The 19,068-nt window shown below is 35.0% G+C and overlaps 1 protein-coding gene across 1 annotated transcript in view; it reads left to right on the top strand.

Annotated features, from left to right (window-relative positions):
* KHDRBS2 (KH RNA binding domain containing, signal transduction associated 2) overlaps positions 1-19,068 on the top strand; it is a 298,020-nt gene that overhangs the window by 186,852 nt on the left and 92,100 nt on the right. Inside the window, exons 5-6 of the mRNA XM_065730854.1 lie at positions 5,448-5,575; positions 8,283-8,478. Of these exons, the coding sequence (XP_065586926.1) occupies positions 5,448-5,575; positions 8,283-8,478 (324 nt within the window). The remainder of the gene's footprint in view (positions 1-5,447; positions 5,576-8,282; positions 8,479-19,068) is intronic.

Genomic DNA, 19,068 nt, shown 5'->3' with positions numbered 1-19,068 from the left:
TTATGGGCTCTAAAGCTCTTTTACTGATGCTGGGAGCTGGACAGGATGCAGAAGTGCCAGGAGAGTTCAAATCAATCTCCTGTTGCCTTCCTGCTACCTGCTATTCTGAGTGCAGGAAGAGAGGAACCCAGAATGGGGAATAAATGTGAATGTGATTCTTTATGTTGGCAATAGTTTCAGAAAGTATTATAAGCCTGAGAGAAAAACAGTTTTAGTAGTTCAGACAGTATGATCTGAGATTTTTAGATCCTTTGGATCGTATCTCTAGTCTTGACCATTCAGGTTTACTGTGAAGAGGTGAGGTTCACTCTGCAGTAATAACTGACTCTTTTGACTATAGAGTCTGTCATACGTATTATTTTAAACCTCTCTGCATAGGCCAGCTGTAAATTTAAGGTATCAGTGCCTTGGAATCTTTGAGAAATATTTTAACTATTATATGGATAGTAACAAGAAAAGCATTTTTTCCAACTTCTTTTTCACTCAGTTAAAATTATGAAAAGTTTGATGTCTTCAATCCAAAGTGCTAATAGTTAGTTGTTGGTCTTTAAGTTACCATTTACTCTGTCCTAGTTTAATTAAGACTGTGTTGAGGATAGACTGCCCTTCACATGATCCGCAGCTAGGTTAATTGTACAAGGAATGTGAGTATGCTGTAAAGCATCATCTGTATAAAAGATCAAGTAAACTTCAGTTATGCCTCAAAATTGCCAGTGTGAAGAATTGTGATTGTCATTTTTGGTTTGACATGCATAAATCTGCATTCTTAAAGTATTTTGCATTTAACCTAAATTACTTTCCCCTTAACTATGGAGGTAAAATGAAACTCATCTGTCAACAGATAAGAATAATGGTATTTATTATCAGTGCAAATCATTCAGACACATGGAAAGAACTTAAACTTGCAAAATACATCAGGACAAGAGATCGTAGCCCTGAAGAAACTGATTTATCCTTGACTTCTACGAGCCTTTGTTATGGTAATGACAGATATGTATTCCTGAGATCCATTGCTTCTTTCTACGCCTTACCCTTTGATTTCTTTATAACCCCTCCTTACTTGTCACTGTATGTTCTTTTTAATTCAGATCAGGTTTTGCAGCTTGCGTCATACATTCCTATTTTTCATAAAGGCGTTTTTCACATTTCCTAGCTTACATGCCTTCCCATCTTTGCTGTATGTCCATGCCTGAACAGCCCCTGCATAAGCTGTCTCTCATCTGATTTTGATACTGACATCTTTCCTTTGTTCCTAGCACAGCCAAGGCAACTGACAACCATCCCACATTGTCATAAATAACTGTTGTTATGGTAGTTTGGGATAAATGTGTTCATGTAGCTCAGAATACTAAATGTTTTATCTAAATATGTACTTTGGTTTTTAGATAAACATTGTGATTTGATGACTCTGGATTCTAGTGGCTTTGCTAAGATTGTAAATCCTTGGTGTATCTAAAGTCAGGATAAATATTTCAGTAATCACGTGTCTGTGAGAATGGTTAGGTCACCTACAGTGGTTGTCTGCAAACATTGACTGTTGTGATGTACACAGATCACTGAATGCAAAACTTGTATATATACAACTTGTCTTTAAGGGTATAAACTAGAGTAAAATTGATATGTCAATGGTATGTTAATTTCAGCTAAATTAAATAAAAACTTTAAAGTACATTTCTCATGAGCTTATCTTAGTATGAGGAGGAATTTTCTGAAACAATAAACTACTGTAGTGTATAGCTGCATTGTTATATTTTTTTTTAATACAAGCATATCTTGCAACATCTAATCTCGCTTGGGACTAGATATATATGAAACATCATCAGCATAATTTTGCTCAGCTGCTAGGCTCTTGTATACTTAGCCAAAGTTAAATATTTAGAAGGATACTCTATCTCCAGCTATACTCATGGAGCTGTTATGAAATATTAATTCAGTTTCTGTTTAATGAATGAGTTGAAGTGAGCATTTCTTTTCTAAATTTCAGATTTAGAAGTTGTGACTTTTATGTTATATGCCCTTTTAAAAGAATAATAAATGATCTATATGGAGTTATATATTTAATGGAAATCTTTCCCTTTCAGGATACCCTTCCCAGCATTCTAATTACAGTTCTCCACATAACTTTTAGTCTTTTTCTTGCTGTTTCAAAATACACTGTACATAGTTCTTAACCAGGAATACAGTTGGAAAGCAAGGATAATTGCATAATAGAGTTGTGCATATTTGCAGATCCTGCTGTATTTGTAAATTTAATTTGGATTTTCCTTTCAGTCAATGCTAAGATTTTTAAATGATACTAACATCTGAGCAAGGAATTGTAGCTTTGAGGCAGTTTTTGTTATAAGTTCATTTGTACAGCGATGTGCCAAAGGAAAGAGGAAAGTTTCAGTTTATATTCTTTACAAGCATTTTCTTTTTTTCTCTTTTCTTATCCATTTTTTCCTCCATATCTTTCTGTAACAAAATTTACTTACATTATTAAAGGAATTCACTCTTAGCACTGCTGTGGAATCTGAAGGGCAAACTCAGTCAGCAAGCTTGAAATCCTAATCCTTGCAAAGCCTGTATGAATGAATAGCAGATGACATTAAACAAGGCATGTGAAATGGTACATTTAGTTATTGCTGTAAATGTGACTTGATTGTTTCTTTTCTTTTGTGTTTTACAGAACACATTTATTTATGAAAATGTCTTTGTCTTATTACCATTCATGTTAAAATGATAGAAAAAATTGGCAAAAAGTTTTAGGAGTTGGTGTGATCTGAAAGCTATCATCTAATTTAGTAGCAAATCAGGGATTTCCTTATAATTATGACTGCTGCGAATGTTGCGTGCTGTTTTCTATAGATATGGTACTCTTCTGAATTGTATTATTAGTTTATTCCATCTGCACTCCTTAAAAATTTAGAAATTTAGAAGTAAAATTATCACCAGTACTACACTCTTATCTAAGAGTACAACCAAGTCACCATCATGTCATTTAAGAGATTGCCCAGGCTTCTGAATCAGTTGTTTAGGAAAAAAAAAAAAGAGGTTAAGTTCTTTATTGGGATCTCTTTGGGGCATATTCCTAAGATTAAACAAAAAATAGTGGCAAAACTGTTTCAGAACTTCTTCTTCTGTTTGTCTATTCCCTCATCATTCAAACCACTCTCTCCAATGCTCAATGCAAGAGTTGGATTTTGTTTTCAAGCTTTAGTTGTTTTGTTTCATAAATCATATTTACCAACAGTCATCCCTTCCAACAGTAGCTCCTATTGAACAAGGAAATCTAAAAACAATACCCTGGATACAGATGAGAACTAAACAGAATCACAGAAATATCTATTGGAAGGGCCCACTGAAGGTCTTATTCAGTATTTCTCTCCAAGCACTTCTACTGCCAACAGTAAACAGAAAATCAAAACAGTGATATCTCTGTCAAGTCTTGAATCTGTGAAACCTATTCAAAGTTTGCAATAACTTTCTTCCAACAGTGTTTTAACTCAGTCTGTTATTTCCCAGCCTCTAAAAATGTGTGGGCCCATTGTGAATGTATGGATCTCTGCACCACTTTTTGTAGCCCTTCAAGAGGTTTCTGTTGGTCTTTCTAGCTTCTGAAATTCACTCTAAATTGCAGATCTGTAACTGTTTGCTGATGATGGGCTGGAACTGTCCTGCTGCACTCTGAGCTTGTGTGGCCTCATGTCAAGTATTGTGTGCGGATTTTGGTGCTACAATATAAGGTCATAAAATTATTAAGTGTCTCAAGTGTGGCTGTGAAGATGGGGAAGTGTCTAAGAGGAGAAGTTGTATGAGGAGTGGCTAAGGTCATTTAGTTTGTTCTGCCCAGAGCAGAGGAGGCTGAGAAGATGCCTCACAGGGGAGTAGAGGGGCAATGCTGATCTCTGTGGTGACAACAAAAGGACCCAAGAGAATGTCATGGAGCTGCCTCAGGGGAGGGTCAGGTTGGGTGTTAAGAAAAGGTTCTTCACCAAAGAGTGGTGGGTATGGAACTAACTCTTCAGGGCAGTGGGTGAGACACTGAACTGCTGGAGTTCCAGGAGCGTTTGGACAACGCTCTCAGACAAAGGTTTGATTTTTGGATGGTCTGTATGGAGCCAAGGGTTGGACCTGATGATCTTTGTGGGTCCCTTCCAGCTCATTCTCTGATTCCACAGTTCTGTCATTTTCAGTGAGTCAGCCATTTACTGTTAGTATTATCTGCAGATTTCTTAAGCCCATTTTGCTGACAAAGAAAGTTGTTTATATATCTGACCGCAGAAATTTGGTAAGAATTAGAAATTGGTGAAATCCAGGTTCTGTCTCACAGTTCACTTGGTCAAACTTGACTAAAACGAAGTGTCACTTGTAACTGGATAGTTGCCTTTCTGGAAAGAAGCAGGTACTGTAGCATTTTTGGATTCTTGAATGCTAGTCTGTGACAGTTTCCTGTTGAAGGATATAGAATTTGAAGAGTTGAAAATCAATAGTACTTTTTGTTTTGAAACACTAGTTGACTGTTGCAGAGTTCTACTGTGCAATGAGCTCTTATTACCATGATAAGGTGAAAGCAAAAGAAAAGAAACTAAAGACAAAGGGAATTCTGACCAAGACAAAAGCTGTAAATAAGTTAAAATTACCCAATATTATATATTTTGTATCAGCAAGAAAAGGACAATCATCTAATGTTCTGTCTACTGAGCTAGCAGAAACTTGCACTGCTGCAGAGTTGATATCCTGCAGTCTTAGAATGGGCCTATTCTATATAATTGAACAATTTTATACAGTAAACATTGCCTTGTTGCTCATAACAAGTAAAGAGAGCTCCTTTCAAAAGTTCTTTAGTGGATATACAGAATATCTGAAGGCAGCAATCAAGGATGATAAAATTCAGTAAATAATACGTCTGTAGAATTTAATTTCATAATGCTATATTTATTGGTATGCTTTTGTGAAGCCATCCATTCAAATGCATGCAGTGTACGTTTTGTATGCCAAAGTACAGTGTTAGGTGAAATCTGTGTTTGGAGCACATAAAAGCAGGCAATGCTTTCTCCCAGAAAAAATATACAAAATGTTTGTAAAACGGATTTTTTGTTCTTATTTCAAGCTGTTTCAGATTTGTACCTTCTGTATGTGAAAGTCTATTTGCATCTTGTTTACAGATACATTTTGTGTTTACACCTTGTGTCTTTTGTTTTCAATTTGTGTACATCTTGTTTATAGCCGTCTTAAGTATACACATAAATTTGTCTGACTGCATATTACTGATATTTTTCCAGTTCACAAATACATCAATTTCTATCATTTCTGCATACAAATAAAGTAATATTGCAGCCTACAGGTAATAATGCAAGACAATTCACCCAAACAACACCTGTGTAATTCCTTTAATTCTGTTTTGAATTGTTGTATTTTGGCTGAGCTGCCAAACATCTCAGGAAGTTTCATCTTTTGCATTTCAGGATTATAATGATGAAATTCGTCAGGAGCAACTGAGAGAGCTGTCATACTTGAATGGTTCTGAGGATTCGGCACGTGGACGGGGTATTCGAGGAAGAGGGATCCGTGTGCCACCTGCAGCTCCTTCAAGGTGTGGTGGCCTAATCTACTTTGCTAATAATTTTAGAAAGTGTAAAAAGTGGCAAAATAAACAATTAAAAATAATAATTATATGCATCACAGTCAGTAAACCTATAAAGGTTTTTCTTTTGAGAACTTGTGCTGAAGAACTTTATAGGTCACAGAGAGGGGTTTACAAGTAACAGACTAAAAATGAGAACAGATTGTAAAGCTAGTGGAAGGATATGTTTGGGAGAAAATATTGTAGTGCTGATGCAGAAGCAGAGTAGGTTGTGTCATAATGCCATTGCTCAATAAAATGGCATTCTGTGCTGTAGACAGAGAAGGGTACATAGTCTCGATAGCACTTTATTTGCCAAATCATTACTTATGACATAATATATGCATAATATTATGTCTATAGTCTAAGTATTAAATTGCATTTTATTTCTTGTGTGCTATCAGTTCTAAAAGAATTTCACTGATATAATCCAAGAGTTTAGATATATGAATGTTTTCTTAATTCCTGCAAGTATTTTTTTGTGTATTGTCAACAGATACCTCTGCTTCTTCATGAAAACAGTATATATCTTATTATAGTCCTTCTGCCTCATTTTTAACTGTGAGGTCTTAAAAATTTGTTGCCTAAGGTATTTCAGTTATCAAGCTACTTCTCAGTAGCCTCCACAGATATCATTTCAAGAGTGGTGCTAAGAAATACACTTCTATTTTAAAGGTGAAGAAATATGGAACTTCCTTGACTGTGCACACAGAGAAGTTGCTCTTTGATCTTGTTTATGCCCCTTTTTCCTTCCTGGAAAGTGTTTTCCCTCAGTTCTTGTTTTTTTATATTTTTTTTATGTGATGTGCAGTGTCTTGGGCATGTGAATATTTGACATTCATGACCATCTCCTAATAGAAGTCTTCTGAGGCTCAGAAATCAGATTTCCTTGCTCTTAAGATCTATAAGGGACTTGACTGTGATGTTCACATCATTGCAACAGTCAAAGTTTTAAATTAGTTTTAAAGCATAATCAGTATAAGTGCTGGCCTCCATTTCTTGCTGAACACTCTACTGACTGGAGCAGTAGGACAGAAAGTACAATCTTGGATACTTTCCTTACTTAAAATTCAGAAATCCCAGAATGTTAAAAAAGGAAAGAAAAAAAAAAAAGGAACTGAAATATCTAAGTTGCTCTAAAAGTAATGCCAACTATTTATTTCCAAGGAAGCTGCCACAATGCACAGAGTACAATAACACTATTTGATAGAGCAGATCCTCAGCTGCAACACTGTTTTTCAACATATTTGATGTCATTAGCTGTGCATTTTCACCAGTGATGAACAAGATCTGACATGCTGCCTTCATAAAAATCTGCAATCTCTTAAAAAGCAGAGGTGACTCACTGTAACTTTCACCATCACCATTGCTGAAACACACCACTCACTGCCTCAGTGTGCTCATATCCAATATCCACTGTCTGGTCTTCATAAACGTTGAGCAGGCATCAGTGAATGCCAGTGGATGCATTTTTTTCCACATGGAGGATTTCAGTTTCACACCTTTGCTTCATATGCACTTCCATGTCAGGTACCATTCTGTCAGTCTGCCCCTCTGCTGCCACCTGTCACACTGCAACAAAATGTAATGGGATATTTGTGGGAAGGTTCAATCTCTGCTACCAAGCCATCAATATCCACTTCTGATGTTGTGGGTCAACATAGTAAAATACAAGGCATTCCTTTCAAAGCAGCCCTCATATTTGTATGAAGTTACCTACTCAAACTTGCAGTAAAATAAAGATAATTGAAAGCTATATGCTAATCCAATAGTATGGATATAGTTGTCTCAGCAGTGAACCAGCCAATACTGCTGTTGGAAACCTGAGTTGCAGTCACATCTCCAGACCTGGATGTTAAGTGGTGCCAGTCATGTCACACCCACTTGTACCAGGCACTTGCCCAGTCCTCAAAAAGGATAGCACGCTGCAGATCATACAGTTCTGAAATGAAAGTCATCAATTGCTTCTCTGAGAATCATCAATTCTCCCCTTCTAATTTGGCAGATCATACAGTTGCCAGAACCTCTTTTTAGCCAAGAACAGCTGCAGCTGCTTCTGATATACCAGTGTGTTGGATATAGCATAAAGGGGAGAATGCTAAACTAAACTTATTTTGCTTGTCTACATGCAGTGCTCTCTCCATAGATTGTGGGGAAGGCTGAATTTCATGCTCTCCTTTGTTTGTGCTGAACTAAATAAACAGAAAGGAAAGTTCTTACTCTGCTTTTATACTCTCTGTTTTACCTTGCCCTTTTCTGCTATCCAGCATCATCTTCGGCCAGACAGATTCTCCCATCTACCAATAAACTTGAGACTGACAGTGATGACTGCTTTTATATTTTGGGAGCAATAGAAAAAATCCTCATTTTTTTTCTTGTTTTGGAACTACTTCAGAGTAATCCTGCAAACTAAATTGCAACAATGCATGATTTCATTAGTACAAGTAAAAAAAAAACGCTATTAGGAGTACAAAGCACTGGGTACCTTAGAAATAATGCCTTTCCATAACAGAAGTTCTGCATGAGATACTACCTGAAAGACATTGACATCGTAGCTGCCAAAACTCAGTTACACAACACTTTAAATAGTAGTAAAAATACAGAAGCCATTATAGTAGGGTAGCACTGTCCTCCTTAACATACACTCCAATGCATTCACTTCTTTTTGCTCCCACAGGGGCCGTGGGGGTGCAATTCCTCCACCCCTCCCTGGACGAGGTGCCCAAGCCCCCCGAGGAGCACCAGTGACTCGTGGAGCTCTCCCTGTCCCACCTGTAGCAAGAGGTGTTCCCACACCTCGAGCAAGGGGTGCCCCAGCGGTCCCAGGCTACAGACCACCCCCGCCACCTGCACATGAGGCATATGAAGAATATGTAAGTAATTGCATACATCAACAGATGTGAGCCAAACTGCTGTGGTGAGCTACCAGTACCTCTGAAGCTGAAGAATCTAGTCTGTTACGCTCTCTGTCTCTACTGCATAACTCCTGCTGGTAAATCACAGTCTAGGTGATATAATGCAGCAGCAGAATTATGGTTCAGGTGATGTGAGTTCACAGAGCTTTTCACAGCTTAGTTTTTGTATATATGAGAAGATTGTGCTGGTTAGTTCTCAGTATATCACAAAAGAGCAACACAGACTACAAATGTAGTCTGAAGACTGCTATAATTGAAAAGTACTGTTTCCTGGAGGCGAAGTTCTTAGGAATAACAAATAGTATACTTTCTAAGAAAATAAGGTTTTTTTGTTCTTCTGAATCATTATTAAACGAATATATATGGATTTTTTTACTTATAGTTGTGATACAGATACCTAACAAATAGAATTGCAGGCAATTTTCACGTAAACTGATACAATTATGCATATTTAGCAAGGGGTAGTAGTAGCAGTCACCTATTCTTCTGAAGTGTTGCAAGATGTAAACATCAAAGCTTTCAAGTCATCCTCATTAATGTTCCCTCCTGGAAATATCATAAAAACAGATATTCAAGTAGAGGAAGAAGTACCATTAAATATAGAATCTGACTTTACCCAGCTATAACAAATCCAAAGGTAAGAAAGATGAACATCCTATCCACTCTTTAATTCTATCACTGGAAAAAGCAATGTGAAGATAGAATTTTATTGAGAAGATTCAGTTTTATTCAATTAGAGGCCTTCCTGGAAAAGAAGAAAGGAAACTGAAATAAAAATTAATCATTGCTGGTAATACCATCTGTATTTGTAGAATAGAGGCCACTCTAATCATGTTCACACTCTAGATCATGGCCACTTCAAATCAGGGACACACTTTCTGTCAATGCCAAGAGCCAAAACCAAACAACAGCTGCAAAAAAGGGAGGGAAATTAAGGTACGTTCTACTATTATTTATCTCAACACAGTTTCTATTTTTAAATGAGTATAAAGCCTTGCTTTAAATAAATAAATAAACAAATAAAAAGAAGAATTTTAAAAAGTATATCCCTCATTTATAGATAATATATTATCTGCTGGTTGTGTAATATCTGAAATCTTCCTGTTCTGTGCTGAGCTCTTTTCCTAGTCCACAAGTGACAAATTTTGAAACAGGATCTTTGTAAGTTAAGATTAAGATAATAAAATAAGTATTGGTTTTTTTCATTTTAGGAAACATTTCTTAGCCATTTTCTGGTTGTCAAATATACAGAAAGCAGAAGTTGAGGCAGCTAGATTACAGAAGGTTAGGAAAACATTCAGACAGTTCTATATTGTTTTTACTCAGAAACACAAAAGATACGCACAAAAATGATTATATAATAGAATATATAATAATAATGTATTACTAAATATATATATGCATGCATAATAATATATAATATAATAATAGTTTATAATAGAGTATTCCAGTGAAATCAAAGACATTTGTGCTTTTATTTTCTTTTGCCCACTTAAGTAACAGTAAACATTTTTGTGGTTGGACTGAGTGATCTTGAAGATCTTTTCCAGCCTGAGCAATTATAGGATCCTGAGATTTTTCTTGTCGAACAAAATCATATGTTTTGGAGATCCTTCAGTCTTGTGCATCCTTTCAACATCTACATGCCACAGTTGGGAATATATGGGCTTTCCCATACTTGCTGTCATCCAACAGTTTTCAGTTAAAATCTCTTCCCAATTTGGAGAGACCAATAAACATAATCTTAATACATCCTGCTATCTTGTGGACTGAGATAATACTTCAGACTGCTGATGTGCAGGCAGAAGGAAAAGTTCAGTGTGACTTTGTAAATAATATTTCAGGGGAAAATATTTTTAATTGTGAATGTAGTATTGAACACAGTTTTTCTTCCTAAACAGCAATTGCACTATTTATCTGTCTTGATGCTAAAACCAACTGAATTTATGTGTTGACCAACAACAAATGTCATGTGTAATTGTTCTTTCACTCTCAATCCCAGAGATGAAAAACTGATTTACAATGAATAATTCATCCAATTTACTCTGTTTCATTTTCTGCTCGAAGGCAGCTCACAAGAATATTATGATTTCTTTATATGCTTATGTCTTTCATTTTTGAGTACAGCACTCCACTGCAAATTTTGCATAGGATATGCAGGCACCTTCTGTTTGATTAGTTGTGCACATGAATGCAGCGTCACTGATTTTGTATAACTGTATTTTTTATTTTTCTTTGCTCTAATAAAATGCAGTTGTTTCTGTACTAAGTTCAAATTGAACTCAAGACAGAATAGGATGGCTGCAGCAGATTTTTAATAATTTCTCAACAGTTTTTTCTGAAAAAAAGAAAAAATAACGAAGGGGAAAGTAGTTTTGAACAAAGAAATGAGGAAGGCTAGATAGGAATGTGTCCGCTTGGACAGTCCTGCCATGAAGGAAGAGTGGCACATCTTACACCCTTTTCTTTACTTGCTTTTGAAAGATATACACTGCTTTTATTGGATGTAGTTTTAACAGTGTCTCTAAGGATCTCTTGAAGACCACCTACAGGAAGCAGAGATACAGACAGACAGTAAATTCATAGGAAATTAATGATTGCTACTTGAACTTACATGCCTTAAAAACAGTTCATTATGTTTGAATTTGAATGGAGAGGTTGATGAATGAACTATGCAGCTTTTGTGATCAGTGGGTTTGTCTTGGGTTTGTAACCTTGTGACTAAGAGTACTCTGCAAAGGTGACTGACCTTAGTTCAGTGTGGCTAATTTGTACAGTGTGCTCTGTTTAAGGAGATGTTCACTTGAGCGCATTTCAGAGCAGATGCTTGAATTGATCATTGTGAACTTTCCTCAGAAGAAGCTAATTCAGAAGCATTGCTGTACTGAAAATATTCCTGAAAATGATTCAGAGCTTTATTAAAAATAAAGAAATAACAGTCTTCTGAACCTTGGACTCTGTTTTCACAGGAAATCACGCAGGGTAATTCTGAATTAAATGCATTATGGTAATACTCAGAATACTTCCACATGTTAAGTGCACAAATTAATTTGAATTATTGTTTAATTCTACTTTCCAAGTGTAGTAACATATATTACCATTAGTTGACAGCAATGACTCAGTGGAACTTTCCAGGAATAGTGATTTACCACCGAGGTGTTGTTTTACTTGAAGGATGCTGAAGACACTGAAGTAGATCATAGAATAACAGCAATGCTAGCAGATTTTAGTGGGAAAAAAAAAAAAAAAAACAAAAAAAAAACAGGAATTTATCAAATTAGGTTTTTTATTTAGGTTCATATTCTACATTGCATTAGGCAGAGATGTCTTGAGTAGAGAATGGTACTGGAATTGCATTTATTGCATTTTAATTGCCTGTTTTAAACTTACTTCTTGTGTAGTTGTGGTTTGAAGCATTACTTTTGTTTGTTAGAGATCTGATACAAACCAGATTTTATGATGATTCTGTATCAGTACATCAAGATATGAATGGAAAGATTGATTTTGTGCCATTTTTTCATTACGGTGGTTCAGATTTGTTTGGTTGAACATTTACTTTTTCATATACTTGAAGCACTGGCAGGAAAATTAACACTATTACCATCATTACAGATTGAGGAAAGACTTCTGGTGTCTTTTCTCAACAACAGTAAGCACAAAAAATGATAGACATGAGTCTTCGATGTTCATGCTTTACACAGTAACGTGACAATGTTTGAGCAGACCTTCCACTGGAAGGAATGTCCTACTGAGGCAATAAAGACACGGATTGTTTTTGACAATATATTTTATTTTATATAAGTCAAAAGTACATGTACTTCCTGACCATGTTTTGGAAGTCATTTGTCTCTAGAGTGTTAGTCTTGTTAATCTGAATGAGCTGTGATGAAAAACATAAATGGTTTTCCTTGTATTTTTAGCAGCTATGGTAAGCCTTTTTAAAATGTTTAACTTGCATTTGGGCTATTTCATATATTTAGCTGATGTTCAAATTAAAATATTTTGTTTAAAATAGTCATTCTTTATCATCTCACTAGGACATTCCTTCCAGTGGAAGATCTAGAAGTGACTTACGACTCGATCCCTTATTCCAGGTGTGAAGAATTGTGTACTAGAACAAATTTAATACTAAAATACACATTAATTTCAAATATTACTTGCACTTTTCAGTTTCATTCATGGAGGAAAAAGGGCAGGACCTCCAAATAGCTAGAGTGTGGTTCAGAAGAAAACAGAGTAGCTTACAACTCAAGATAGCATTAATATTTGTAGTAATATGAATCAGTTTTACTAAGCATTTATGAACTGCTTCAGCCAAACTGAATCACAAAATTAATATGTCAAACATGTAACAAATAGAATATTGTATTTCTGTACAATTTTTAATGTATTAAATAGGCAAGAGTTTCTATACTGCCCTGCACAGAAAGGCATTCATCTTAATATGAATATCTAGACAAGGTTCTTGTATTTATGAATAAATATGTAATTTGTTCATAAGAAATATACCAGCTTTTCAAGACACTGAGTAGCTGGTACAGCTGCTAGGTGTGGGAGAGCCAGATGAAAGGGCAGTTTTAAATAAAAATATTCTTTTGCCTTTCTTTTTCATGATCACACTGGCCAAACACAACTTTTGGTAATCTGGAATCAGTGGAGAGCTACACTCTTACAAAGTCACTGAAAAAGAACAAGGCAATAAGAAAGATTGTGCTTTTAATGTCATGCTGTTCTTCTCATTTCAAGCTTTTAAAATGAAAGCAAATGTCACTCTCAGCTATTCATTCTAAGCCCAGTGGTTATTTACATTTTTCAGTAGTTTTCAAACAAACTGAAACAATTATGCTCATGTTTACTCAATGCCAACCTAGATGTTTTGTCACACTTTCACATTCTAAAAAGAATAAGCGACATTTACATGTGACTACAATTCCCAAAATTATGCTTGTGAAGGCTTTGCTTAACATTTTAAACTGAAATTCTCAGAAATTTTAAATCTATTCTATATGCTGCTTTGCATGTAGATGGAAATTGTGTGTAAAGACCTGCACTTCTGCTTCATGACACATTTGTGCCTGTATTAGTTGTTCAATGAATATGTTAAAATGAGCAACTGGTACTTGATTCTGCTACTTTGAAAGTCAATTCCTACGATCACAGCAGGATGTTCTCAGTGAGAATGAGAGCGGGACAACTTGTTCTAAATCTAGAAATAGTGAAATACATTGGATAGAATGACATTCAAAGGGGATTTTTGTTTTTTAATTGGTATTTGTGAGTTTTAAGATGTGCCATTTATTGATTTTTGTGCCCCTTCCATATGAAAAAGAATCGATGAGAAATGTACTGGGGCTAAAGATCATTTGAATAAAGCTGGAATTATAGACATGGGAATCTACATGGCTGAACAACAAATTGATTAAATATGATTGATTACCGCCTTATGCCCAAGGCACTTAGAAAAGGAGCTAAGCTGTATTCAACTTACATCTGCTGTGACTTGAAAAATCAGAATTTATTTTTACTATAATAGCAATGAACAGGATAATGTCTGTATTATCTGAAAGACCCTGCTGGGCTTTAGGATAATTCTGTGAATGGTCTTTTTTTGAAGGAACAGTGGATTTCTCAATTAGTTATTCACACTTTGGAGAATTTAGACCATTGATGATATAAAAGTATATATTGTGAAAAATTCCAGCAACTTATTTACGGAAGTAAATAGCAGCAATTTTTTTTCTCCTGAGAAATCACAGTCAGCCTTAAACAATCAGTGTGTGGAAACCTGGAATTATAAAGTTTTTCAGTTACACTTGCAAAATGTAGTTTGGTTCATATTCTTATAGTTCACTGTCTAAAGAAATAAATCTTACACAATGGAACCAAGTGGTTTTGTAAACGTGAATACTTCTTTTGGACTCACAACTTCTATGAATTTCTCAGATATTTATAATGTGCTGTAAAGTAGATTTCTACTATATGACTCTCTTGATATGATTTGATTCTAAAATTAATATTTATTCAATGGACTAAACTTTACTTATATATAATCTTAACATCTACTTATAAATGCTCCAGAAATTTTTTTTTGTGAAGGATAAACCTCTTCCATTGTCCTTTTCATGCTCTCCTTACTTTGCAAAAATAATTCTCTCCTTATCAAGTTTTCAGTTCAAAATTGTTTTCTATGCTAGACAGATTATAGAAGAAAATGCTGATACAGCTGTACATGTTTTAGCATTATACACAATATTAATACAACTATAACCTAATAAATATTTATATTTGTTGTAACGAGATCTAAGTGAAGGGCATCTCTCAACTGATCATCCAGCTTTCACATGGTCCTTAAATATTCATAGTGTATGCTGTTAAATTCATAAGATCCTACATTAAAAATATATGGAGTATTCTCCATAGATACAGAATTTTTCTGTTTGGTGCAGTGCACCATTTGTTCATTAAACAGTGCAATTGTTCAGGAGCCTGTAGCCAGAAGTACTTGTCTACTATCATTTGGATATGTCCCAGTTCATCATTTTACTATTTGTCTGATAGAGAGCAATCTTTGTAGGTACAAAATGACTCTTTAAGCATTTTCTGGCTAAATTTGTTTGTGTGACTGCATTTCTACCCACACTTTTCTTTTTGTGACAGATTGCAAAGGTAAGTTATAAGCTTGTATTTTGTGCAAATTTATAAAAGTGTAGTGAATTACTATTAAAGAATTGGGAAAATTCCAGTTTAATAAGACTTGTTCAGTTATTGTATGAATTCAGTAATAACAAAAGGCTAGGGTTTTTTCTTTCACTTCTCAGAATATGTTAGCCAAATGTAGTCTACCACAGACTAAATAATTTGAGACTACAACGTTCATCATAACTGGTGAGTTTCTGAGTACCCAAGCACACATATAAATTCTGTGGTAATGAGAAAATCTCAGTGCATGCTGCTTGATTTCTTGCAGACTGGTAAGCACAGAAACCTCAGGTGTGCCAGACAATTATAGAAGCCTTTAGTTTTGTTTTTGGGAATGGCATTAGGTGACAAGATGCTGTGACGCTTAACATTATCACACCAGCCTTTCCTCTAGCATACCAGTTTTTCTCATGTATACCAGCAGAGCCTTTGCAGTAAACACATATTAGTAACTAATGACTCTTTATTACAGTAGATAAACAGACTGCTCTGTATATCAGTAGATTTCATGTATAGCTAACTACAGTTTTGCTGTCATATTTTTTTTATCAGAAGCTTTCGCTTGTAGCTATAAAACATGAGCTGCACAGCTTAGGAACCATATTAATGAAATCTTCTATGGGTTGTTCCAAAGTGTTATTTTAGTTTTTCTGCACAAGGGCACTTGTAAGAAGTACTTGCAGTTTCAAGAACCTTTCATCGTGGTTCATCTACTTTCTTCTTTTCAGCTCATCCATAATATTATCATCTTGCAAAACAATACATCTATGTGAAACTGCAGTGATAGCTATTTAGCAGTGGCACTTACAATCAAAAACAAACATTCCAGTGCACAGTTGTGTTTCATTCTCTGGCTGATAGACCTTTTTTGCTTCTGTATGCATACTTAATGCTTACTCAGACTAATTGAAAAAAAGGATTTGTATTTCGTGTAATAAAAGGCCTTAAAAGTAGTCTTATATCCCTATAACATTTTTTTCGCTCAGTATTTTCAGTGTATTTGCAACTCTGAATTTCAGTTACATACAAAGAAATTAGTTGTGCTCAGTGTATTTACCTCATTTTTTTGATCTATAAACTGTTCAGCAGTATGCCAGTTCTTTCCAGATACTTAAGGAAGGCTCAGCTATATACCTTAGAATTTCACATGCACAGACATACATTTATATATGCTATGCATATGTTGGTATAGGCAAGGCTGGCCCAAGCTGTGCCATGAGTGCAGACCATCTGCAGGTTCATGGCAGCCATTTCTTCCCCCTAGGCAGAATGTGAATGTCCCATTATGTAGTAATGTTGGAGGGAGAAGGGTTTATAACTCTGCAACTGATTCGGTTTTTCCAGTAAATCGTTGTTTGAGTATAGAGATGCATGCTTACATTCTGGTACTTATGTGCATACATGTTATCTATAGCTATAGCTCAGAAAAATGTGGTACTTTTCTTCCAACACAACTGTGTATACTGACTTTAAATTGTGCAGAATCCTCTGTAGACTGCAGTGTGCATGAGTAACAGAGTAAGGACAGTCTGAAAGAAATATACTTTTTAAATCATACATCTTCTAATTATGCATTTTTGGTTAAAAATACTGATTTGCTCTCTGTTTAAAGCTGTACTGTAGAAATTTGTTTTCAGCTGTCTTCCATAGATCAATGCTCAGATGCAAGAAGGATTCTCATTCTGCTCTTTTCTTATCCTAGACTTGTGCGACCTAACCACAGGATCAAAACTGTGGCCTTGTCTTTGGAAACTAGTCTGGCAAGAATCTGAAAAGCTGGTGCAGATCAGCCAGAAAGAGAGTTAGTAGTTGCAAATTCTTGTTTTGGCAGAAATAATGAATGATAAATGCTTACCCATCTCCCTGTTATGCTCATTAGTATGTATAATCTGGCATTTTATACTTGAGGCAGGAATAATTGAATGAAACTAAACAAAAGTAAGTTGGTTATCTCTGCTTCCATAAGGTTACATAAAATAGTTAGACCTTAAGGTAATATTTGAGCAGAGTGGTGAACATATCCTGGGACTCTTAAAAGCTGTAGAAAAAAAAAGATATAAGCTCAAATTTAAAAGAATGAATATGCTTATATAACCCTATGATCTGAATGGAGTACAATTTATTTATATTTTTACCCACTTTTAATTTCTTTAGAAAAGGTGATATTAAAGTGATTGGAGCATACATTTGAATACCTCTGTCAATAAATATGTCAATATCATTCTCAAATACATTTATTTTTAAAACAACTGGATCTGTTAGATTTTACTAAAGATGCAGAATTACTGTATGTCTCTGAACAACAACAAAAATGTTGGGAAAATCGGCCTTGTTATGAAACACAACACCTTAAGTTTGATCTAGAGGGCTCTCAGGGAGTGTAGAAATCACTAGGAGAGGGAGATACAGTATAGTGGTTCTGGGACCATAAAGTGCATGGCTAGAGATGAAAAATGTTCTTCCATACAGATTAGCTTTTTTTCCCAATGAAATTATGTTAGCCTGCATTTTAATAGCTACTACAATAATTTTAAGTGCCATTATTCATAGTTGTCTAATAGCTCTGTTCAACTAGCTGCTGTTGTTTTGTAGCTTTTGCTGATTTCATATAAAAATGCATGGAGTGTAACATCTGAAATCATCCACAATACTACACCTGATAAGTGAAATGAAATAGATAAATACTTCTAAGTATCTGAAGAATATATAAGGAATTTAGCATCTTAAAACTTAGTATCTTAAGTATTAGTATCATGTGGAAAATTTATTTTTAAAAAGTTTTTACTAAACTGATAATGATTTTATTCTAGTCTTTGCAATCTGGATATGAATAAAGTACCAAAATTTGCAGTTCTGGCGAAAGGAAATGATTATAAACAAAACAAAAAAAAAAAAGTCAAGATTTTATAGATCAGTCTGGAGAGGAGAAATAGAGGGGACCTCTTGTTTCACTGCAGGATAAATTTTGTCACATTTCAGTGTAGACACTTGCTGACAGAAAAAGAAAATAAAAAAAAAGAATCAGAGAAACACTGAAACACTGATGTTAACTCTTGAGTTCATCTATCAGATAAGAAGCCACAAGCACCAGTCATTTTTCACTTTCCTTGAACTTCCCTTTCACTTTTTTCAAGTCCACCCTTCCTTCAAACACGCTAAATGAATAAACCGAAAAAATGCATTCTCAGTCAGAATTCTTCTGTTTTCTGTCAAGGGATATATTATAAGTAGCCATTTTGGAACTAACAGCAGAGTTAGCTTATATGTGCTAAATAAAGCATGGAGCAGCAAGAACCAAGTATATACTTATATTTCACTCTTTTTTCTTCATTTCACTCATGTTTCATTTGATTATTTTCTAAGGAATAAGAAATCTCTTTGATGCAACTAATTTGTCTTATGTTTCTACTCTGTCATTTTCTGTAGTACCGGGGTATCATTACATAGAAGCAAGTTACTACACCATTTTCTGCTACAGTCAGTAACTGTAACTGAATCAGTGTTTGCTGTGTATACTATTTCAAAATTCCATGCAAAGTGCCATACGAAAGGGAATAAGAGTGTTTTCCTCCTTCAAAGTGTGTACTTGTATTGGGGTATCCACTTGTCTAGAAGGCATTAGGAATGAATCTTTTAAGTCCCTAAAGACTGAGGAAAACCTGGAAACAGCTGAGGGTTCCTACCAAGGATTTCCTGTACATCATACAAGGAAGTACATCCATCTTGGATGTCATTAATTACAGTGATTCCTTTGCATGTGCAGGATCCAGGAATTTATTATTAATATTTTCAATCAAAGAGGTATTTTAAGCCCTTAATTTACTTATTAAAATGGGATTTAAATTCTAA

Source organism: Cyrtonyx montezumae, unplaced genomic scaffold (assembly GCF_038088225.1).
Source record: "Cyrtonyx montezumae isolate F1298 unplaced genomic scaffold, pur_monq_1.0 scaffold_13, whole genome shotgun sequence".
Taxonomy (NCBI): Eukaryota; Metazoa; Chordata; class Aves; order Galliformes; family Odontophoridae; genus Cyrtonyx; species Cyrtonyx montezumae.
The sequence above is the reverse complement of the archived record's forward strand: the minus strand, read 5'-3'. Positions and strand labels throughout refer to the sequence as shown.